The sequence below is a fragment of the Choloepus didactylus genome, chromosome 17 (assembly GCF_015220235.1).
Source record: "Choloepus didactylus isolate mChoDid1 chromosome 17, mChoDid1.pri, whole genome shotgun sequence".
Classification (NCBI taxonomy): Eukaryota; Metazoa; Chordata; class Mammalia; order Pilosa; family Megalonychidae; genus Choloepus; species Choloepus didactylus.
In genome coordinates, this window is record NC_051323.1 from 78,008,115 (window position 1) to 78,032,453 (window position 24,339).

At 54.3% G+C, this 24,339-nt stretch overlaps 1 protein-coding gene across 12 annotated transcripts; it reads left to right on the forward strand.

The window, feature by feature from the left end:
• Positions 1 to 5,407: 5,407 nt before the first annotated feature.
• LOC119512906 (complement C1q tumor necrosis factor-related protein 5-like) lies at positions 5,408 to 22,987 on the forward strand. Of its 12 annotated transcripts, none has more exons than XR_005212461.1 (4): positions 5,408 to 5,568; positions 15,420 to 15,591; positions 15,971 to 16,067; positions 16,374 to 16,884. XR_005212461.1 is itself a non-coding variant. In XM_037807736.1 (2 exons), the coding sequence occupies exons 1-2, from the start codon at positions 10,757 to 10,759 to the stop codon at positions 16,410 to 16,412; spliced, it is 312 nt and encodes a 103-aa protein (XP_037663664.1). In that variant the 5' UTR covers positions 10,416 to 10,756; the 3' UTR covers positions 16,413 to 16,884. The 12 variants fall into 12 exon arrangements, 1 of the variants encoding a protein (XP_037663664.1); XR_005212462.1 differs by lacking the exon at positions 5,408 to 5,568 and adding an exon at positions 10,416 to 11,029; XR_005212464.1 differs by lacking the exon at positions 5,408 to 5,568 and adding an exon at positions 11,320 to 11,473.
• Positions 22,988 to 24,339: the final 1,352 nt, after the last annotated feature.

Below are 24,339 nucleotides of genomic sequence, written 5' to 3' on the forward strand. Positions count from 1 at the left end.
TCCCCGTGTCAGCACTCGGTTCCAAGGCCGGCAGGTTTGGCTAGCACAGGGCCCAGGGGACCCCCTCTGCGGTGCTCCCTGCAATGCTGTTGGTTTAGAGAAGTTCTGGGAACACATCACTACCTCACCACCCAAGGGACCTGCCCCCCTATGCCCTCTCCTGCCTCTGGGGCAGCCTGGCCACACTCCTGCCCTCGCTTGGTGATGACTCACCCATCACCAGCTCTGACCCGAGTCCTGCTGTGGGCTCTTGGGTGGGCCTGGCTCCCCGTGGTTCCGAGCCTGCCTCTCAAAGGGCTGGGCCAGGGGACCTGGATGGCAGGATGGCGGGAGGGCTTGGGAACTCTGGGGGATTCCCCTCACCAGTGCGCTCCTCTCAGTCAGTCATTCAGCAAACACTGTTGAGAGGCCCTGAGCGGCCCTTGCTGGTTTCTAGGGTGATGACTGAGCCTGCAAGTTATTCCTCAGGGAACTGTTTCCTCACCTGTGAAGTGGGGGAACACCCTTCACCTCCAGAAGTAGGCATCCGTCTCCTCCAAAGCACTGGCCCGGTGCTTGGCAGCATCACACCTGCCCCTCGGGTCTGCTAAGGGACCACATGGGCGCCAGGGCCCCACTCAGGCCGCTGAGGGGAAAACCACGGGTGGCTGAGCCTCCCGGACCTAGGAGGAGCCCAGTGCTCTCTGAGACAAGCACAGCCCCAGCTGGTGGAAGCAAAGCCTTGTCAGGACCAGCTGACCCCAGGCCTGTGGGGGAGGAGCGGCCAGCACGGGGAGGGTGTCACCCACCTACCCACCTATCCACCCATCCACCCATCCCCGGCGCAGACCTCGTCCTGGGCGGAGGGGCTGAGCCCACAGGTGGAAACACCTGCACCTGGGAGCCCCGGGAGATGTGCAGGTTCAGAGGCCGCCTGGGGCAGAGCCTGGCAGGGCGGGGTCCCCCGTGGGAGGGAGGGCTCCAGTGCAGGCGCATGTGGGCAGCACCCCTTCCCCAGGAGCTGCCGCCCCTGACCAGTACACCCCTTTCAGTCAGTCAGCAAACACTGCCGAGAGGCCCCGAGGGCCCTGGCTGGTTTCTCGGGTGATGACTGAGCCCGCGGCCAGCACTTGTCCCCCTGGGGCTCAGGGCGGGTGGGAGATGGAGGGGGGCAGGGAACACACACGCCACCGCACGCCGTTACACACAAGAAGGTCCACGAGACTGAGAGCCTGAGAGCGGGCATCGCAGGGAGAGACGCTCCTTGGCAGGAGGGGACAGAGGTCCTGGGAGGCCGGGGGCCTTTTCACCTGCAGCTGGAAGGATGAGATGCCACTGGCCACGAGAGGAACCTTCCAGGTGAAGCGGGCCAGGTGCGGCAAATGCCGAAAGGGGCATGTGGCGGGTGAGGGGGAGGCCCAGGTGAGGTGGTGCTCGCGGGGCAGGTACTGTAAGGTCTTGACTCTGCTTCACCCCGGGAGGGAGACACAGCCCGGCCCATCCCCTCCACCTGCCGGGTGCAAAGGGAGACGTGGGGGACACCCAAGAAGCTGGCGACGGGGCCTCTGCCCTCAGCGAACTTGGATTCTCTGTGCAGAGAAGACATGCCTGCGTGAGACACGAAGGAGGTGTTACCAGGTGCCACGCTGAGGCTGCTCAGGTGACAGGTGCAGGACAGACAAGGGAGGCCATTCCCAGACCCATCGGCTACTCCCGCTCAGGTGAGGCCACGAGAGCCGAGGACGTCCGCAAAGCCAGTGCCCTCTCCCTCCGTCAGGACGCTTCCCATGGGGACAGGGATGTGGTGGGACAGCAGAAGGGGACAGGACATAACTCCTAAGGCAAAACCATGTTTTATGTGGCAAATAAAAGCACATCAAAATCAAAACGACCCAGAAAGACTTGAAATACAGGGATGATCCCAGGTTTATCAGTCAAATGCTAACTGACAGCAGTCGGTGGGGAGTTATAAGAAGGGTATGACCCATAATGAAGATCTGCTAGACCTGAATATGCATCGTTATCAGCGAGTAACTAACATGGGATCAAAGTTCATAAAGCAAATGCCACGGGAACTCCAAGGAGAAGAAGAAAACTTCTGTTAGTGGCAAGAGACTATAAGCCCCTCTCCCCAGCTACAGCAGAACAAGTGGTAAAAAAAAAAAATGAGTAAGGAAACAGAGTATAAACAACAAAATTTGAAACAAAGGACATAAGAGATGGAATAGCAAAGGCACAAATTAGTGAAATCTAATTATATTGCAGAACTTCCCCAGAAGAGAACACTAAGGAAAAAAGAAAGAAAATGCAAAGAGAAGATAAAGCAATGGAGAAGCAGCAGCACAAGTCAACAACAGCTGTTCCCACGAGTCCCCAGGAGCCCCCAAAGGAGAGAATCCTCGGATCCAGAATTTCACATCCAGCCAAATGGCCTTCAAAAAATAATTACAGGGAAACAGGACCTTAGATGGGGTTTGCGACACAAAGTTCTCTATCAAAAACACCTGTGGGGGAAGTGCTCATTGAAAAGCGAAGCAAATTGAGATGCTGCAAGGAGGAGTTGAGAGAGAGGTGGTGGGAAATCATGGCAACATTTCTTGTCTTGAAGAAAAAGAATTGAGATGAAAAAAGAGAAGAAAAGAGAAAATCCAGCTCTCATAGCTCAGAATCAACATTCTAGACAGATCCCCATTTGGGGGAAGAAGACAGGTGTCTTGGTTTGCCAGCTGCCGTGACAAATGTCTCAACCACAGGAACACGTGGCCTCACGGTTTCGGACGCTGGAAGCTGAAATCGAGGCGTCGGCGAGGCCCTGCCCTCTCCCTGGAACCGTCACTTTGTGGCGCTGGCCTGTCCCTCTGCCCCCACCCCCGACCCCGACCCCTGGCGACTCTCTCTCCTCGGGCCTGCTCTCCCCACTTCTGCGGACTTCTCGGGGCTCACTCCGGCTCCTCTTTATAAGGCCCCAGCAACGGCATTAGGCCCACCTGGTTCAGGTGAGCCACACCTTGCCTAAAAATAACGTCTCCGAAGCTCCTGCCTGCGATGGGCTCACACCCACAGGGGCGCCGATTAAGAACATGTTTTGTTGGGTGCAGGGTTCAACCCTCCACAGCCGGAGAGAGTAAAGGATGTGGGTACGACAGGCCATTTCTTGTTAGAGGAAGGAAGAGAGAGCAAATAAAAAAAAGGTTCAGAAAGCATCAAAAAGGAGCAAAGATGATGTCCTAAAGTAAAATGTCAGAAACGTTTGGTTATGTATCAATTACTACAGGAACCGTAAGCGGCCTGGGCTCAGGGTTTAGAGACACAGGTCAGCACTGCGGGTTCTTAAAGCTCCAGCTTAGGGGGAGCCTCCTGCAGGGGGGAAGGTCAAAGGTAAAAGGACGGAGACAGACACAGCCAGCAAATGGCAGCTAAAGAGGCCTAGGACAGCCATGCTGACATGGGACAGACCTTGAGAAATAAGCCGTCATTACGGAGAGAGGGCGGCTCAGGCCACGCCTGGGCTCCCCAGGCCGCGGTGACAGAAGACCACGGACACAGGGTTTCACTCCCGCCCAGTGCTAGGAGCCGGATGTCCGAAATCGCAGTGTCAGAGGCCGGGCTTCCTCACTGGCAGCCACCCTGGGCTCCTCCCGCATCCCCACCTGACCACCACGGCCTTGGGATGCAGAGTTCACGACACTCAGTCCCCCTAACAGGCACTGCGGGCACAGGGTCCTCAGGCTTAGACACTGGGGGGCTCCCCTGGGGAAACTCCCAGAAGGGCTGCTCAAGCCCCGGCCCTCAGCGCTGGGTGGCTGCTCAGGGTGGGAGGGGGCTTTGCTGCTCAAATGCAAAGTGATGGGGAATCAATACTAAAAAATCATTCCTTACTCCCTGTGCCATTAGCTCAGGAAGTAACATATTTCCAAACGGGTCCATGGGGCCAGGGGGACCTTAAAAGAATGAACAGCCCCAAGCCAGCCAGTTTTTGGGGGCCACGTTCCCCTCCCCCCCAGGTTTCCCACCTGTGAGCTGGGGCAAGAAGGCTGCCCTCTCGCTGGTGTGAGGCTCCGAGGATGCCGAGGTGGGCCCGAGACCCACCCCTCTGTGCCGGGCTCTGGCACGGGGCAGGCACGTGGAGGCTCTGTGGGCAGCTGACACACGTTAACATCCAAGCTCCTTCCGGTTGGGGCCATGGCGCTGGCGGCCTGTGGAACCCAGGGAAACAGCACCCTCACTCTGACCTGTTCTCAGCAGCCCTGGGGTGCTTTGGGGCCTTCAGCATGAGCCGACTGCATGAAAGAGGGTGTATCAGTTAGCTATTGCTGTGTAACAAGTGACCCCAAACAATAAAACATTGTATTATTCCTGAAGAGCACAGCTGCTCTGGGATGTACTTATCCCAGCTCGGCCGTGTGTGCGTCTGTGGTCAGCGGGTAGGCTGGCTGGGGGCTCACTGTTCTAGGGTGGCCACAGCTGGGCCGACACAGGCTCCATGTGTTCTCTCGGTTTCTAGCAGCCCACCCTACACCTGTTCTCATGGCTACAGGAGGAGTCCAGGGGACAGAAGGCAGAGCATGGGTGTCCCTTGAGGCCGAGGCTGAGTTGGCACAGTGGCACTTCTGTCCCCCTTTACTGGTCAAAGCAGGTCACAAGACCAGCTCAGATTCAACAGTGGGGAGACAGACTCTACCACTTAGCAAGAGCATGGGGTAGAGAACTGGGTCATCTTTGCACTGATTTTCCCCAGTGGGGGAGCCCACCATCCTCGCCCAGGGGCCTCACTACGAGAAGATGGTGCCTGGGGATACTCGCCTGCCTGGGGGAGGCCACTCAGAGGGTGATGGGGACAACAACCCAGCTTCAGGACCTGCCCGTGAGCCCTTTGTGAACTAGGCCCATGTCTCGGGCAGCTTTGCAGCCATAGCTGCCAGCACAGTGTGGCTCTCCCAGGGGTTTGTTGAGTGACTGAGTGACCTGAATCAGCTTCTGTACTGGGGAGCTCGGAGGAACAGTCCCAGAGCCGCCTTCTTGTGCACACCTCATTCACGGTGGGAGGGTGTCTCTGTCTTCCAGGAGTCCCCAGTCCTGTGTGTCTGGCTTCCTTGCTGGAGCCTGTCTTCCCCACACTCATTTGTTCCTGTCAGATCAAAGATGTGTCTCCATGGCAACGGCTTGGCAAACACCCTGGCAGACAGAGGCGCAAACAGCAGCTCCATCTGCCAGCTCGGGGTGCCTGCTGTGCTGGCATGGGGATGGCGTGAGCGGGCACGCCTGGCCGTGTGGAGTGACAGGTGTGGGGGGCGTGGGAGCTCGGGGCGGGTGTGAAGGTGGGCACGTGGGGCCTGGTGTGTGGTGGTAGCGTAGAATGAGTCTGAGTGTATGTGTGTGAGCATGTCTGCGTGCATGTGAGTGCACGCGTGTGAAGGGGTGTGTGCAGAGAGTGGAGGTGGCTTGTGATGTGTGTGGCAGCTAACGGCCCTCGATCGAGCACTTACAGGGGACTGGGCTCTGCACCAGGAGCCGAAGGCAACAAGATGGGGTCCCTGGCCCCTGCCCCCTACAATGTGCAGTCCAGGGCTGAGGACAAACCCTGAGCAGGTAACCGACGATACGTGTTGACGGAAGCGTGTGAAGAAGGCCTGGGAAGAAGCGGCTGGAGGCCGGAACCCTGAAGTGGGTGGGAGATGTGCAGACCCGGGGGAGAGCCAGGCGGGGGCACGGCTGTGCAAAGGCCCAGAGGCCAGAGATGGAAGGAGAGGGGGCACAGTGGGGGGCTGGCGGCCAGAGCTCGCTCGGACCGGTGAGGCCCAGGCTTCACCCTGATTTAGGGAACACAGCTGGGGTGTGCCGAGTGTGGGGGTCGGGGCACCCCAGATAGGGGGAGGGAGGGCGTGTGGATGGACAGACAGAGCTGGGAGGCTGCGGCTGACAGCTGACCAGGGTGAGGCATGGGGGCCGGGGGGCTGGGCTGGGGGCTCCGGTGAGGATTTGAGCTGTGTCCCCAGGGCAATGGGAGTCTTTGGAAGGTTTCCGGTTGGGGGCATGGGGTCTGATCCACATCCAGGGTGTTCCCCCTTCTGCTGGGGTGTGGACTGGAAGAGGCCCGTGAGACGGGGTAGCCTGGGAGCTCCAAAGATTTCGGAGGTGGGTGGATGCTGCTTGGAGGGAGTGGGTGGGAGGGCTGGGAGCAGGGGGCACCCTAAGGGCTGCCTCCCCCCGCAGAAGGTTCCGAAGCTCCTGTAGCAGGTGTCCTGCCCGGGACCTCCCCATCTCCAGTCCCCGGAGGCTCCCCCAGGCCTGCAGGCTGCTCAGGGTGTCCTGCCCCCGTTCTCTCCCCAGCGGACCCTTCCAGAAGACCCCAGCCCCCTGCGGGATTTCTCGGGGTGCCTGCCTGAGCCCTGGCTTGGGAGGCGCCTCAAGGATGCACCCCGTGCCCTGGAAACGCTGGGCCGCGGCCTGTGAGGCCGGTGAGGGGGGCCTGCGAGGAGAGGCCTCTGCCCGTCCCCCACTTGGGCCCCGACCCCAGCTCTGGCACCCACAGAGGATGCTCAGGAAGGGGCCCTCATGCGGGCCCCTGGGTCCTCCCGGGCCCCCCAGCCACTGGCCTGTGCGGCTCCCGCTTGATCAAGCTCTGGGACCCTGGGGGTTGGGGGCTTGTGGTTGCCTTGAGCCGGGGACCCCCAGGCAGGCCCGGTGCAGCCAGGGGTCTGCTCCCGGGCTCCCCAGTCCACTTCCCTGCTGGCCTGGGGAACCTGGGGCCCCCAGTGGAGGAGAGGCTGGCGGGTCCTCCCTGTGGGTTGGTCCACCCACCCGGGGCTGACGGGGCCGAGGGGCTGCAGTGGGTCAGGGGCTCCCAGGAGCTCCGAGCAGGGGCTGCCGGTGCCCCCCACCTCCTGGACCTCCGAGAGCTGGGGGCAGCTGTCTCTGCAGGGGGCCGAGGTCCGGGAGGGTGTGCGGCCGTCGGGGGTCACTGGGTGGTGCCGAGCGGGACGCAGCCTGGTCAATTCCAACGTAGCGAAGCTATTATTATCGTTTGTTGCCATCGCTGTTGTTTCCGGCCTAGCAGGGGTGGTGGGGTGTACAGGCGGGGCCAGAGGCAGGGCTGGACAAGCACGGAATGTCACGGCAGCCCAGGGGCAGGACAGACCCCGACAGGAGGTTGTCACAGGATGGGGGGCTGGGGGGTCAGGCTGGTTGTAGCAAATTCTCCCTGTGCCCCACCCTGGCCTTCTCTTCCTGCTTGAGAACTGGCAGAAGAGGGCAAACCCAGTAGAGGCCAAGAGCAAAAGGAGCGAGGGAAAGACAGACAGACAGGCAGACACTGGGAAGGTCTCGGCCCCGGGATCAAGGCCAGGGCCAAGCAGCCTGAGGGCCCCCAGTGCGTGTCTTTTGGGGGCCTATGCTGAGCCGCCCTAGCTGCTCTCTGGAGGGAACACAGGCTCTCAGCGCCCAGGGACCCCGAGTGACTCCCAATCCACCAGCTCACAGGCCGGGCCCAGGCCAGGCCCCTACCCCTGGTGGGACCATGGGAGTGTGGCCCCAGAGGTCCGGGGTCCCTGGCACCCCTCCCAGGCTGGCACAGGGGGGTGCTCGGGAAACGGTAGCTTTTCCGAGTGGCCGCCGCGGGCACCGCTTCATTCCGCCTTCCCACAGCCCCACAGCAGCGTGAGGCCAGCTGCTCCACCGGGAAGCACAGGGAGGCCTGGGGACACTGAGGCACGGGCAAGGGGCCACTGGCCGGCAGGGGTTGGACCCTGCACCCCTGCCCTCGCCAAGCAGGTCCTGAGTCCCAGGGCAGCGCTGGGTCCTTCTCACCTGCACCCCTGCCCTCATCGCCCCCTCCAGCTGCCCCCCAGCGCCCTCACTGAGAGACTGTGGGAGTCCCTGCTTGGCTTGCTGCGGCCTCCCAGCTCTGCTCCAAGGCCTCTGATGCCCACCCTGCTCTCCGCACCCCACTGTGCCATGGGCCCCCCTCTTCTGCACCCCTGCTCTCTTCTGGCCCCTCACCCCGTCTGCCTGGCAGTAGAGCTGGGCCGTGTGAACAGGGAGGTTGAGCCACTGCCCTCGCCCGGCAGCTGGCTCATGGCAGGGGCTCTGAAAGGCTCCTCCAGGGAACGGCAGCCATGTTCTGAGAACCTAGTGCCTGCCAAGTAGGTTCCATGTTTTTCTACTCCTTTTGACAATCCAAGGAAGTATTCTCCTCCTTTCCAACCTGAAGAAACCAAGGCACAGTGATGTGAGACAATTTCTCAAGGTTGCACAGCTAGCTGTCTTTCAAACCCAGGTCTGCCCAAGCCAGGGCTCTTTCTGGTCAGAGGATGGTGATGAGAATGAAGGTGAGGTGGCAGCCTTTTTGTCCAGCTGGCTGGAAGGATGGGTGCCGCATATCATGGCCCATTTCTAGAACTGGCTATGATAAGGTGGCTTCAACAGAGGGTTATGGAGACATGGTGGTAGGACAAATATATCCTGTGGGCAGGGAGTCGGTGGGCAGAGGCCAAGGTGGGGTGTGATTTGATGGCTATTGGCTGCCTGAAGCCCCAGCTGGCTCTATGCTGAGTTGTCAGCAGTCTTGCCTCTGTATTCAGGGGGCCCCTGGCCCTCGGCACCACCCATTAGGGGTGAGGAACATTCCTGACAACCTGGGAACATGCAGAAGGGCCCAGGACTGCAGCACCTGGATTTCCAGTTTAATGTGCCAAATGGGCAGCCGAAATGGGGACATATTACTACCACTCGGCCCCTGCCCACTCACCTCCTGCCCACAGGATACATTTGTCCTAAAACCACCGTGTCTCCACCATTCAGGTGATCCATTCATGAGACAAAATGCAGTGCAGGTGTTCAGGTGGGGATGCTGTTCTCTGGCTATTGACAGGGGAGGGGGGCTCCTGACAAAGCGGCTGGCAGAATGGACCATGTGGTGCAAATCCCTGCAGAGAAAGGGTTAAACGTGGAGAAAAATATCGGGGAGGGTATTCGGCAAACAAAAAGTTAAACGAGTTCACCTTAGTTTCCTAGGGCTGCCGTGCCACAAACCATGTGGCTTAAACAACAGAAATTTATTCCCTCGTGTTTCTTGGAGCCAGAAATCTTAGGGGAGAATGTTCCTGCCCCCTTCCAGCTCCTGGTGGGTCCTGGCTGTCCAGGAGCTTCTATCTCCACCTTGGTGGTCAATGTCGATCTCCTCTTATCAGGACACCAGTTTGGCCTCATCTTCATTAAAGCACATCGTCAAGACCCTCTTTCCAAATAAAGTCACATTCCCAGGACTGGGGGTCAGGACTTAGATCTTTTTGGGGGGACACGATTCAACCCATAACATCACCTCTTTGTGGTTGGATTAGTGTGTCTTCCTTTTCTTCCTTTACATTTCATAATTTTCCCAATTTTCTACAAGGGACATAGATTACCATGTGTTCTGGTTTGCTAAAGCTGCCAGAATGTACTATACCAGAAATGGACTGGCTTTTAACAAAGGGGATTTATTAGTTCACAGATTTACAGTTCTAAGATGGTGAAAATGTCCCAGTTAAGGCATCAGCAGGACGACACCTTCTCTGAAGACAGGCCACCGGCAGCCGGGGCTCCTCTGCCACACGGGAAGGCACATGGTGACGTCTGCTGGGCCTTCGCTCCCGGGTTTCGTTGTTCCAGCTTCTGGCTTCAGGGGCTCCTCTCTCAGTTTCTCTGGGACCTTTTTCTTTGAGCTTCTCTTCATTTCATCTCTTAGCTTCTCTGGGGCTTCTCTGAGCTCTCGGGCTTCTTCTGAGTGTCTTTTGTCCTCTCATAAAGGACTCCAGTAAGAGGACCAAGACCCATCCGGAACGGGGTGGGTCACCTCTCAATAGAAACAATCTAATCAGAAGGTCCCACCCACAGTAGGTCTGCACCCACAGGGATGGGTTAAAAGAACGTGGTCTTTACTGGGGCACATAAGAGCTTCAAACCACCAAGTGGGTAATCATTTTTTAAGGCTTTGCAAAAAAAAAAAAAGTCCTTTGCTGGGATTGGGAAGATGGTGACAAATCCTGTAGCCACCTGTGGGGGCACTGCTAAGCGCGTGGGGGCATTTCTCCAGCGCTGGGTGGGCAGGGCAGGTAGTGGGGGGAGCAGTGAGGGGTCAAGGAGGCACTGCCTGGGTTTGAGGACCCCTGTTTCTGCCCAGCCCAGCCCCTCGCCCCCTGCACCCCCTCCTCCCCTCCCCCGCAGGTGCCCTCCCCTCTGGAACCCTCCCCCTGCCTGCTGTCCTGAGCTACGCCCTTTTTCCTCCCTCTCACTCCACACACCCTGAAAGGATAGCGGGGGGGCCCGGTTTTCCCACACACATCACCCCTCACCCTGCCCCCCACTAGCCAACCAGGAGAGCTTTGCTAAAAGGGAGACCCTGGAAGCCTCCTCAGTGCCTGGTCCCAAGGCCGCTTGCCACCTCACCTTCACCCCAGGCCCCCCGGGCGGTGGGGGTGCCGAGCCGCCTCACTTCTTTGGATCCCCCGGTGCCAGGGGGAGGCAGCCGGTGGGGGGGTGGCGGCTCTGTCTCCACATCCCCGAGCCCTTCCGCATCCGGCTGCTCACACAAAGCAGGAGAAAGCCTTGGGTTTTCATCCATAAAATGGGGACAAACCCAGCAGCTCTCCAGGGCCCGCAGGCGGCCGCGTGAGGGTCACCCCAAGCACCCAGTAGCCCGTGGCGCGGGAGGAGGTGCTCAAAGAGCGGGGCCGACAGCGGCCGAGGGGGCGTTTCTCGGGTGACGGCGGCCGCCGCGCCTCACCTGTCCGAGCCCCCCATGCGCGCGCCTCACCTGGACGGCCCCGCCCCTCCCTGCTCGCCCCCAGGTATTTCTGGGAGTCCGGGGGGTGCTCAGGAAGAAACCATGTCGGGGGACAAGGGGCTCCCGGGCCCTCCTGCCCACTGGCGTCCGCGGGCGACACTGGGACCCCCGGGGCCCCGCCGGCCCGCAGCGCCCCGCGGGGTGACGTCACGCCGAGCCCTCCCCCGGCGCGCGGCTCTCCGGGTCCCCCCGCTGCGCCCCTGCCCGCCGAGGATGCGGGGCGGCCAGGTAGGTCCCGGCGGGGTCCCGGGGCGGGGAGGGCGAGCGGGGCGCCCGGGGGTGGGGGGCGCAGGCCCGGCCGAAGTTTGGCACTCGCGGGGGGCGGGGGGGGCGCCGGGGACGGGGCCGCGTGAGCACCGCGCCCGGAGTGGGGACCCTACGCCGGACGCCCGCGAGTCATTTGCGCAGAAACCCGCGGCCGAGCGAGTCACGGGGACGCCCGGGCGGGGACCGCGGAGGCGCGGGGCTGGGGGCGCGGGGCGCGGGGCGGCGCGGGGCTGGGGGCGCGGGGCCGCAGCCCGGGGCTTTGGTGCAGCGCCGTGCGCGCTGGTTTGTCTCCGCGTTTCCTGACACGGGCGCCCACGGGTGGGAGTGGACTTGCCTCCTCGGGGACTTTGGGCGCCCAAGGAACCTTCTGGAGCCGCGGGGGGCCCGTCCCCAGTGTGCGCCCAGGTAACGGATGGAGACGGAGGCCGGGTGGGGGGCTGCACACCCAGGAAGTGGGGCGCGGCTCAAGATCAGAGGGGCCGGGATGGGGCCACAGAGAGGCGGGGCTTTTCGGCCTCCGGTGCCGGGGAGCGGGCAGCAAGCCGGGGGCCTGACCCCTTGTTTCCCCTCCGAGCAAATGGAAACCTCCCGACAGGTGGGGACCCCCGGACCGTGCACACGACACGCGGGGCTCCCGGGAAGCTTTGGAGGCTCCGGGCGCCGGCTCCCGAGCAGCCTGCCGCGGCTGCGGGTGTCTTCAGAGCTCGCCCTGGGTCCGCAGCCTGGCGCAGCCGCCCGCGGGGAGGCCAAGCGCCCGGGGAGGCCGTCTGGGGCAGCCCGACCCGGACCAGCGGGCCCGTCAGGCCACCGTGGCGCCGGCCCGCGACCCCAGGCGGAGGAAGTGGCCTGAGTAAGGGCCGGCCCACCCCCAGTTTGTGGGCCGAGAGAGCGCGCCCCGAGAAAGCAGAAGCTGGCTCGGAAGTTTGGCGGGAACCCCGAGCACTGACAGTGGGGCCGAAGCGTCGCTGCTTCCGGAGGGGCCTCGGCCGCGGCTCCCAGGGAGATGTCCTCGGCCCGGAGGCGCGCTGGCCTGTTAGGAGTTCGGTTCCGGGGCGAGGCACGGCTTTGACACCCAACCCGCTCCTTCCGAGCTGTGAGAATTCAGCATCTCTGGGCCTCGGTTTCCCCTCTGACACACGGGGCATCAGTCAGTGTTCTCCAGGGAGAGAGCAAGTAGGGTGTGTGTGGGTGTGTGTAAAGAGATTTATTTTATTTTAAGGAATTAGCTCAGGCAATCGTGGGGGCTGGTGAGTCCAAAATCCACGGGGCAGGCTGGAAATTCCAGCGTTAACTCTACAATCTTGAGTCCAAAATGCACAGGGGAGGCCGGCAGGCTGGAAACTCAGACAGGGGTGGACGTGGCTGTGTTGGGGCAGGTTGTGTTCATCTCCAGAATTCAGGTTTTTTGCTCTGAAGCCTCCGGCTGCTGGGATGAGGCCCCCTCCGTGCTGGAGGGGATCTGTCACTTCACGTCAGCTGGAGGTAGGGGCTGACACCTTCCCGGCTGCACCTGGGGGGTGTTCGATCAGACGGCCGGGAGCAGAGCGGAGCCAGGTGACACGTCAAGAACGGCTGCTTCCAGACCTGGCCTCGCATGTCCCTGGCCGCCTGCCAGCTCCCGTGCCCATCCACCACCAAGGTGGCCGCGCCTTCCAAGCTCTCTGGGCATCGGGCCAGCCGAGATGTTTCATACATGCCGGCTGTGAGCACAGGGGCGCCTGTTACTGCTCTTGGGGGTGCGATAGCAGTCGTCACAGGGGCTGACGCTTCCGAGGAAACAGTGGTTCTTAAAGTGTGGTCCAGGGACCCCTGGAGGGGCACCCTGAGAATCTTGCAGCGGACCCATGAGGTCGAACTATTTTCACAATCATTCTAAGATGCTATTGCTCCTTGTCCCCCAACACTGGAAAAAAATTTTATTGTGGTAACATATGTAAATTAAAATTTGCCATTTTAACCATTTTTTAAGTGCACATTTCAGTGGCATTAATCACATACACAATGTTGTGCAGCCATCACCACCATCCATGGCCAAAACTTTTCATCCCCAAAACAGAAACTCTGTCCCATTAAGCACCAGCTTCCCCCCATCCCACACACCCCCAGCCCCTGGTAACTTCTCATCTACTTCCTGTCTTTATGCACTTGCATATTCTATGTATTTCTATACAAGTGGAATCATGTAACATTTGTCCTTTAGTGTGACTTATTTCAGTTAGTATAATATTTTCAAGGATCATCCATGTTGTAGGATGTATCAGAACTTCATTCTTTTTTTTTCAGTTTATTTATTCTTTTTCATGGCTGAGTACTATTCCATTGTGCACATAGACCACATTTGGTTGATCCATTCACCTGTCGATGGACACCTGGGCTGTCCCCACCTCTTGCTCTCGTGAATAGGCTAAGTGAACGCTGGGTTTCAGGTGCCCAAGTCCCTGCTGTCAGTTCTGTTGGGTGCAGACATAGGGTCGGGACTGCTGGGTCACTTGGGAATTTCATATTTAACGTTGTGAAGGAGCCTGCAAATGCTGCTTGCCCTCATGCTCTCATCCCCTGAGAGGATAATGGCATTTCCAGAGGCCGCCTGACTGTGACGACGTCATCGTCCTGGGGTCGGGATGCTTGCTGGCAGCGAAGCCCCTGGCCAAGGCCTCTGGGGTGGTCACTGGACTGGGTGCAGGCAGGAAAGCCCTGCAGCAGGGCCCAGGTCTGACTCCTGATGAGCTGTGCAGCCCTGGGCTGGTTTCTGCCCCCTCTGAGCCCAGCTTCCCCAGTGATGAGATGGGCAAACACTGGGACTACGTCTCAGGATGGTCGTGGGGTTCAGACGAGCTGCTGGATCCAAAAGTGGGCTCGTCGGCTTCACAGGATGGCGGGCCGTGAGAGGGGCTGTCACCGGGGGCTGGCTCAGGCTGCGGATGTCAGGGCCTGTCCCGTTCCTGCTTCCTTTGGAGACCTGTGACACGGTCCCTCCTGGGCATCTGGGAGGCCCCCAGGCTGCCCCAGGGAAATAATTCACAGGCTACGCTCAATTACAGAAGGAATAATACAGAGCCGGTGGCACCACTCAGGGCACATTTCAGTGGTAAAATCTCTTTCTAGCTTGGTGTGGTGGCAGCGAGTGTGAGGGGAGGGTCTGGGAGAGAAGAGAGCGCCTGGGCAGGGCTGTGTGACCCGCATCTAGACACAAAAATAGGCTGGCGGGAGGCACGAGGGCTCAGCAGCTCCAGAGAGCCGCCAGGAAGCGGACACCACCCCTTTCTGCATGCCCCACCGGGCCCGAGTGCCATGCACATTTTACCTGGGAGGAAACCGAGGAACAGAGGGGTTAGAGGTCAGAGGGCCACATTTATGCCACAGCCGAGGCTGGCGTTCAGGGGTTCACACCTCTGGGTTCCTCGTGTACTACTTCTGTGCCCGGCCCCGGGATGGGGCTGACTGTTGGGAGCTCACAGCCCACCGACCACTCCTAGGCTCGAGCTTCCTGAAGCCCTGCTTGCAGCGCATGTTTGTGCAATGCACATGCACAAATATGCACACATGTATACAGCACACATGTATATGTATATACATGCACACATGTTCACACACAAAACGCATGCACATGCACACACCACACGTGATGAACAAACATGCACACATGTATACAGCACACATGTATACGTATATACATGCACACGTTCACACACAAAATGCATGCACACGCACACACCACACGTGATGAACATGCACACATGTGCACAGCACAAACATGCATGTGCCCACACACGACACGTATGAGCACACATGCACACAACAGGTTCATGCGCACACTGTACACGTGTACACGTGAACACGCATGCACACATGAACACATGCACACATGCATGTGCACGTGCAAGCACAAATGTGAGCACGTGCACACACAATGTGCACGTGTACACTACACACAGAACATGCACAAACATGCACACACACACACACACGCACACCCAGCTCATGTCACCCTTGCTCAAAGCGGGGCTGTGGTCCTCCATTTTGCTCGGAGGCCACAACTCTTCAGTGCGGCTCCAGGTGCTGCGGCAGAGGCCCCGCCCCTCTGGCCCCGCCCCCTCCCGCCTCCCCAGCCATCTCACCGCAGCCCGGCCTCAGTGCGCCTGTTCTCCCGGCTCGGGGTGCTCTTGCTTTGGGTCTCTGCCGGGCGCCCCTCACTTCCTTGGCTGGGTCTTTGCTGGGTGGGACCCCTTCTCCAGGAGGCCCGCTCTGCCCCAGGCCCCGCTCTGCCCCTTCTCTCTCTCCCTGTCTGCCTCAGCTCTCTGGAATTTTTTTTGTTTAACTTTTTATTTTGAAATAATTTCAAACCTACAAGACAGCTGCAAAAATAATGCAAACCCTGAACAGAGAAGCCCAGCACCCCCGTCCCCTCGAGAACTGAAGCTCCTCGAGGCCAGGCCCCGCTGTCTGGTTCATCCGCGATGTCTGCCCAGCCCGGGCCCAGCGTCTGGCATCTGGCGGCCGCTTGTGAGCTGCGCGTTGCGCGGGTAAGAGCCGGACAGCACGAGCGCCCACTGGGCCCTGCCCGCCCTGGGAGGGGAGCGCAGCCCCCGGGGCCTCTCCGCCCGCGGCCGCGGGTTCCGGCGCCGCCTGGTGACACCTGGTGCATCTGCCCCGAGGACCCGCCCCACGTCCCACCCGAGGGAGGCCCCGTCCCCTGGCCGTGTGTGGGACAGGGTCTGGTTGTTCCCAATCCAGTGGCCCCGCCTTGAGTTAGGGCGAAGGTTAGGGCGAGGTAGAGGTGGAGGGTTCATTTGCGAGGGAGACAGGGTGACAGTCAAGGCTACTGCGAGGATGGTGATGATGCATCAGGAAACCTTCTTATGTCCACGTCGATGGAAACCGCCGGTGTCCGACTTGGAGCAGGAGATCTGGGGTCCCCCAGGCCCGCAGGTCTGATCTGGATCCTGGTTGTTGCTTCTCGGTTGTGGGAACATCCTGAGGATTTCTCAAGTCCCTTCAGGTACCAGCCTGCCTGGGAGGCTCAGGGAAGATGCTCTGTGTTGCTCAGGGGGAATCCCGGGGACCGCTCAGAGGATGAGCCTCTGGATAGTTTTTCAAAAGTCCCACTCCGTGGCCTGGACTAGACCCTGCTAACGGGAGAGGCCGGGGGAGGCCTTTCCTGGCCCCGCCTCTGAAACCTGCGGAGGACCCTCAGATCCCGCACCCCGGCGCCTGCCAGGGAGGCCTTGGTGCGGTGCCTCCTGATCAGCAGACGGCCCTGCCGGGATCCCGTGGTCTCAGGGCCCTTCTGAAAATATTTTCACAGGCTCCTTCAGCTCCTGGGGTCTCCATGAACCTGCTTTGAACATGGAAGGGGCCGGGTGGACCTAAACTGAGCAGGTAGGTGGGTTGTCAGGGCAGAGATAGTGCCTGGAGGCGCCTTCCTCAGGCCCCGGGCCCAGCGGCCCCATCAGCACCTGGACGGGGAAGTCGGCGCTCCCGAGGCTCCCCTGGCGGGGAAGAATCCCCCACCCGCCTGGGTGGTACATGCAGAGCAGGGGGTCCTGCAGCACCTGGGCGAGACCCTCCTGGAATCCATCTACCGCCTCAGAGGCAGCGCCCCCTCTTCACCTGCCCAGGCCTGGACTCCTGCAGGATCGAGCATCCACGCCCCACTCCCAGGGCCAGGCCTGCACCTGTGCATAAGCGCAGAGAGCCCCTTGCGCCAGGAGCGGGCCGCGCTGGCCAATGAGGAGCCCAGGTGTCCTGCCCCGGGGGGCTGCTGGAAGCCAGTAATTAGAGTAGTGTTTATTGAGGGAGGGGCTGCTGCCAAGAACAGTGAGCTCCGGGTGGGGTGAGGCTGCGGGGCCGCCAGGTAGGTGGGGCCGGGGGCGAGGGGAAGCCGCCGCCGTGCTGCGCTCTGCCCTGACTGTGGGATGGACGGAGGAGGAGGACGGAGCTTCCCCCACTTCACCCGCCACACCTGTCACCTGCCACACCTGTCCTGACGCACCCGCGCCAGCCTCTAGGTGGGTCCCGCCGCCTCCCGCATCAGCACCCGCAGGTCCATTCCCAACACCCCCGAGGCAGCCTCCTTGTGCTCCTTCCCCGACACCCCACTCTCCACCTTCAAATACCCAGAACCCAGACGCTCTCTGCCCCATCACCAGGGGAAGCTCACCTGTGGCCGGGACCTCCTGAGCGAGCTCCGCCTTCATGGCCCGAGCAGAGCGATCCTGTTCAGACCTAAGTGAGCTCCTGGGCCTTTGCACACGGTAGACCGTCGGGTTCACGCTTGCACTGGACGCCAAGGACCCATTGTCCCTCTTTATTTAAACGTTACAGTATTTACAGTTCCAGCCCCCCCCCATCCTGCTTCCCTGTTTACTTTTTCCCATAGGACTCATTACCTTCCAATAAACTCTATTATTTACTTAGGTAATTTGTTTATTTATTTATTTTTTTTTTAAACAATGGTAATTTGTTTATTAATACTAGAACATAAGCTCCAGGAAATCAGGAATTTTTCTTTGCTTTATCTCCTCTGTTATAATCTAATCATCTAGAATAAAGTTGGTATTTAGTAAATGGATGATGCATAGTTTTATAAGTCAGAATTTCTCCTTTATAATGCATTTTGAACACCTTTACATTTTTAAATATAATTTTTTAAATAATTTTTAATTACTTATGACTTTAATTTTATTTTTTAATTTATTTAGTTTACATAAATAGCATCCATAAAATGTATAAAAAATGGAGTTACCATATACCACTCTATTACTAACACCTTGCATTATTGTGGTATTTTTTATTCATGAAAGAACATTTTTATAGTTGTATTATTAATTTATAGTCCAGCATTTACAATAGAGTTCACTGTGTTTTACAGTCCTATAGTTTTTAACCACATTTTCATATATAATTCAGTACTGTTAATTGTATTTTGAAACACATGTCTTATAATGAGAAGAATGGACACCACCATTTCACTTAATTGAACATCCAAGTAAGTGTTCCCTGTCTTCAAAATTGATTGCAAATGTGCCTCTGTCAATGCTGGTTGTGTGCACCAGAGCAAATTAAAGTGTATATTGACCTTACTGGTTCTTTAAAACATGAGAGAGTCAAACATTCCCCATAAATACTTCTTGATGAATAATAAAATAAAATATCATAGGCTTATGCCTTACATTTTCACTAGCTGCACAATTTATCTAAATAAGCTTTTTCCTGCTCCACACATGTTTTTAGCACCATCACTTGTAACGCATGTCAGCAGATTCCACTTCAGGTAACTCCTTGAATAAACAGTCACAATTGAGCACCTGGAGGCTCATTAAGAGCCAAGGAAAACCCCTTCTAATCATTTGCCTTGTCTTCTTTTTCTCCATTTTAACCGTTTGCAGGTGTACAGTTCATTGATCTTGTTTTCATTTAGACTGTTGTGCAATTATCACCTCCTCCCATCACCAAAGCTTTTTCATCACACAAAACAGAAACTCTCCTCAATTATCAGTGACTCTCCGTCACCAACCCCAAGCCCCTGATAGCCGGTTGTCCCGGCCGGCGGGACGTTCAACGGAAGCTCCAAATCCTGTGAGGGAGGAATGGTATGGGACAAGAGACGCGAGGAATGACAGCAAGACAGGTTTCTGATCAAGCTGCAAAACTTTATTGAAGAGACAGGGTATATATACTCTAAGGTAGAGGGAGTGGCTAGTACGAACGGGTGGCGGCCTAGGATTGGTGACTGCAAAGGCGGGTGGCAGTCTAGGATTGGCTGCTGCTGTTGCTAGGGCGGATGGCAGATGTAAGGCTAGCACAGGATTGGTGGCTACTGTTGCTGGGGTAGAAGGCAGGTAGTAAAGCTAGCACTCTAGATGTGAATCTTAGGCGCAAACGGCTATCACTTCCGTAGAAGGCTGAGGGCAACTTAAGCGGCTATTGCATCAGCCCTAGCGGTCATGTTGCATATCTCCGGCATCGCTGAGGGTGGATTTTATACATGCTACCTTAATCGTCCCCAACAGCCGGTAATCTACTTTCTGTCTCTGTGTAGTTTCTTATTCTACATAATTCATATAAGTGCAACTGTGCCATAGTTTTTTCTCTTGCTTTTTTCAGTAAGCATAATGTTTTCAAGGTTCATCTATGTTTCATCTTGTACCAGAACGCCATTCCTTTTTTTTACAGCTGAATACTATTCCTTTGTAGGTATATACCATTTTGTTTCATTTATCATTTGATGGACATTTTAATTGCTTCCACCTTTGGCTATTTAAAATAATGCTAAATGGCTATTTAAAACCTCCATTTTGGCTATTTAAAATAATGCTGATTGACGCTAAGACAATTTGTGTACAAGTTTTTGTTTGTACTTCTTTTCAGTATGCAAGTAGGAGTGGAATTGCTAAATCATATGGTCATTCTATGTTAAACTATTTGAGTTATTGCCTAAGTGGGTTCCAGTTTCTTCACTGTTTTATATTCCCACCAGGAGTGTATGAGGGTTTCTGTTACTTGACCTCCTCTCAAGTAACAGAAACTTATTTTCTATTTTTTGAAGAGTGGTAGTTCTTCCTTTTTATTTGTGTTTCTCTAATGTGTAATTAGCCAATGCAATAACTATCTAATTATGTCTAGCAAATTTTCATGTGATTATTTGTCATTGGTTTATCTGTTTTGGAGAAATGTCTATTCAATTGCATTCCTGTTTTTAAATTGGCATATTTGTCTGTTGTTTTAGTAGTACTCTATTCTGGATATTAAACTTATCATACGTATGATTTACAAGTATTTTTCCCAATATATTAGGTTTTTTTTTTTTTTTTACTTTCTTGAGAAGGTCCTTTTATGCACAAAAGTTTTTTTGTTTTTTGTTTTTTGTTTTTTTTTTGTGAAGTCTTGTTCCTTAACTTAGGGGGAAATATTTCAGTCTTTCATCATTGAGGAAGTGTTCTATTCTTAGCTTTCTGAATGGTTTTATCAGAAATGAGTGTGGGAATTAAAAAAAATTTTTTCTGAGTCAATTGAGATGATCATGTAGTTTTTGTCCTTCATTCTATTAATGTTGTTATTTTCTTGGTTGATTTTTAAATTTTTTTCAATTATGGAAAAATATACATAACATAAAAATGATTTTAATCATGTTGAGTGGGCAATACTGTGACATTAAGTAAATTGACAATTTTGTGTGACATTGACCACTGTCTATTTCTGGACTATTTTCATCATCCCAAACCAGAACTCATGCCCATTTGGCAATAATTCCTTCTCCTCAAGCACCCTGGTAACTGTTTTCCTGCTTCTTGTCTCCATAAATTTGTTTATTCTATGTATTTCATGTAATAGCAGTCACACAATATTTGGCCTTTTGTGTCTGGCTTATTTTACTCAATTTCATGTCTTCAAGTTTCATCCTTCTTTTAGCATCTACTAGCACTTTATTCCTTTTCTTAGTTCTGAATAATATTCTATTGTATAGATACACCATATTTTTGCTTATCCATTCATGTGTTGATGGACTGTGGGTTAATTTGACCTTTTGGCTATTGTGTACAATGATGTCATGAATACTGGTGTACAAATATCTGTTTCAGTCCCTGCTTTCAATTCCTTGGTGTATACAGGTAGGAGAGGAATTGGCAGCTCATATGGCAGTTCTACATTTAACTTTCTGGCTGCATTATTTTACATTCTCACCAACAATGTATGAAGGTTCCTATTTCTCAACATTCTCACCAACACTTGTTATTTTCTGATTTGTTAATAACAGCCGTCCAGTGAGTGTCTCATAGTTTTGATTTGAATTTCTCTAATGGCTAATGATGTTGAGCTTTTTTTCACATGCTAATTGGTCCTTTGTATGTCTTTTTTTTTTTTTTGAAGAAACATCTATTCAAGTCTTGTGCCCATTTTAAAATTTGGATGTTTGTCTTTTTGTTATTTAGTTTTAGAGATTCTATATATATTCTGCATATTGTAGTAATATCAGAGATACTTTTTTAAAATGTTTCTTTCTTTAGTTATTTGTTTCTTTGGTGTAAAATATAAAGAGCATTGCTTACTTTAAAGTCCTGAAGATAGTTCTCTACATTTTCTTGTAAGAATTTTATGGTATTAGATATTTGGGTCTTTGATGTATTTGGAATTAATTTTTGTATATGATGCAATGTATGGGTCCACATTCATTCTTTTTTTTAAATTCAGTTTTATTGAGATATATTCACAATCAGCCATGGTGTACAATCAACTGTTCACGTTACCATCATATAGTTGTGCATACATCACCCCAATCTATTTTTTTAATTAATTTCTAGTGATTTATGTTTATTGTTTGCCTCTCTTCATAGAACTTAAGCCCTATGAAGAGAGCAATTTTTTGTCTGTTTCATTCACTAACATATCCCAAGTACCTAGAATATAGCTGGCAGTCAAGAACATTTGTTAAACAAACAAAACATATCTGGATAGATTTATAAATAGATTCAGCAAAAGGATAGAAAGCCTGACAGTGGATCACAGAATTCAGACTGGGAAATCAGCCAGGTCCCTCAGTTATTTGTGATTCACTGAGGTGTGTGCTGTGCGATGCCGGTGAACTTGGAGCCAAGAAGAGGGATGGCTTCCATCTGATGTTGTCACTCTCTGCAATCGTGGGGTCCAACTCTTGGGAGAGAAACTGTACAGTCTTGACCTGCAACCCGAAACTCCTTACTTGGTTGTGATTCAGGCAGTAAACAGGTGTGCCCGTTCTCCAAAGCTGCTATTCACTCCTTCTTACTTCCAAAAGCAGCATCCTGGTGAGAAGATTCCAGGAATTGTCAGCTTTGGAAGGTAGTGGAAACGATGCTTGTTGAAAGTGGTCAAGTGATGTTTAGCACCCAGAAACAGCCAGAAATGTCTCAGAGTGCCTCCTTCATCTCATTACCGGTTGTAGCTCAGTTTTAATTCATTTCTTTTTTCAGAGCATTTGGAGGTTTACAGAAAAATCATGCAGAGCACAGTTTCCTTATATCCTCCTCACACATGCAGTTTTCCCCGGTTATTAATATTTTGCATTGTACTATATTTGTTACAATTGATAAACCATATTGTTATAATTATTAGCTAAATCCATGGTTTACATTAGAGTTCACTCTTTGTGTTGCACAGGTCTGTGCTTTTTGTTTTGCTTTATTATTTTATTGTGATGCCATGCATGTAACATAAAATTTCCCACTTTGAAATCTACAGAGGTGTTAGTTATATGCACAATGCTGTGCTCCCGTCAACACCATCCACCTTGGATCCCCAGCTGGCTGCAGCCCCGGCCTTCTCCTGTCCTCACCTGGCGATGGCGGCCGATCTTGCTGCAGGTATCAGCAGCAGAGCGAGGGGTGACGGCTAAGTGTCCTGGGTGGGCGCTGCCCCCGAGCAGTGTCCGTGCTGCTGCTGCTGCAGATTCTCGCCGTGGGCGCCGCCGCCCGTGCCCGAGGCAGCCGTTTCCCCGCGTTTCCGGGTCTCTCTGGAGCGCCCCGCTGTGCTCAGGGCGCCTGGAGCCGGGCAGGAGCGGGTGCGGGCGGCGGGAGAGGGCGCGGGGAGCCGCGGCGGACACGGCGGGGGGCGGAGGGGGTCCGGGCATTTTTCTGTCCTATTTTGATTGATTGTGAAGGAAACACAAAAGGTCAAAATTTATTTCTGATAATTAGTAAATTCTTCCTGCAGATGGCTCTCAGTGGAGTTACTGACCTTTCCCTTTATTTTCCTTTTTGATTTAGTGAAATGATTACTAACGGTTTCTATTTTTCTAAAACATCTCCTTCCCAAGAGTAAATCTTCCATTTGGCTTGCCTTGATTTTGATTGGCTTTGCCTTTTTCCTTGCAGCAAGTTTGTAATACAACTAACATAAGGGCTCACACCTGAATCTTCTCGAGGTTTTTTTTTTTTTTTTTTTTTTTTTGCAGTGTAAGGAAATCTCCATTTCCAATGAAGTTTTATCTTTTTTACATTAAAAATTATGTATCAATACTAGTAATATATTTTTATTGCTTTATCAATTCTATATTATTAATTTTAGTGATAATAAAAAAAAATTAAGCCTATGCTCCCAGGAAATTAGTTTTAAAACTTAAATTTCAATTTATAAATTGTTTTTATGTAGGCAGATATGAGAAGGTAATTAAAAAGAGATTTTCATGCATAAAGTCCATCACATTATCTTAAAACCCTGTGGGGGAAGTAGACTAGAAACAAGAGTTGAGGGAGTTAAAGCAACTGAATAAAAGTTCTATTTAATAACAGCTCATTGGTGTATTTTTTCTTTGTTAAAAAAATGATGTTAAGTATCAAAATCCTATGTTATTTATAGTCTTTGGAAACATTTAAAAAAGTTATGTTAATAGATTTATTGTCAATATTTATAGCAAGCCAGAAATGACATCCTTTCCAGGGTTTAAACGTACGATGAAAAATTTTGGATATCAACTGAAAAATGTTTGATGATGAACGTAACTTTGCAAAAATACTTTAGGGGAAAAGAAAGAAAAATGTGACAATGACAGGTTTAGATCATGTTTCTGAAAGTTCCTCAAATATTAGAATGACTTGGGACATTTGTTAAACATACAGACTCTGGGAAATTCACACCTAGAAAATTCACTTAGTCAGATGCCGGGCCTTCGCTTCCACTCCACACACGAAGAAGTCGGCTCAGGACAAGTTTCAGCTCTTCGTCAGCTGGCTGAGAGCCCAGACTGAGCCCGCAGTGTCGAGAATGTGGCTGCAGCCACCCTCCCCGTTCTTGAGCAATCAGGACAGGTCCGGGGGACGGCAGCTGAGGAAACTAGGGAACTGACTCATCCCGACTCTAACCTACAGAGAAAAGGGCCCTGGGAGGGATTCCAGGGTGAGCAAGATTACGAGGGGCCTGCCTGCATGGGTTTTCAGGGGCTTCTGGATGTCCTGCAATGTGGAGGGAGGTTGGGAGGTGCAAGCAAAGCCAGGGATCTGGGTCTGTGCTTCTTACTTGTGACTGCTTTTGAGTTACTGAGGCCCTGCTTCTTCAGCTTCGATAAATTAAACGAACTGCCTGTGAATTTTGTTTAAGTGCACAGTATTCTGGGCTGGGCCTGACAGCCTGAATTTCTGACAAGCTCCCAGGTGATCCCATTTGGCTTCCCCGCCCCGCCCCGCCCCGCCCCGCCCCGCCCCTCCCCGCCCCGCCCCTCCCCCTCCCCTCCCCTCCCCGCCCCTCCCCGCCCCGCCCCCTCCCCCCTCCCCCCCCTCCCCTCCCCCTCCACCCTCCCC

Bases quoted from the DNA above. Each gene is read 5' to 3' on its own strand.
- LOC119512906 (XM_037807736.1), top strand. From the start codon at position 10,757: ATGCGCGCGCCTCACCTGGACGGCCCCGCCCCTCCCTGCTCGCCCCCA. The intron at 11,030-16,373 runs GTAGGTCCCGGC...ATATTTTCACAG, and splicing joins CGAGGATGCGGGGCGGCCAG to GCTCCTTCAGCTCCTGGGGT.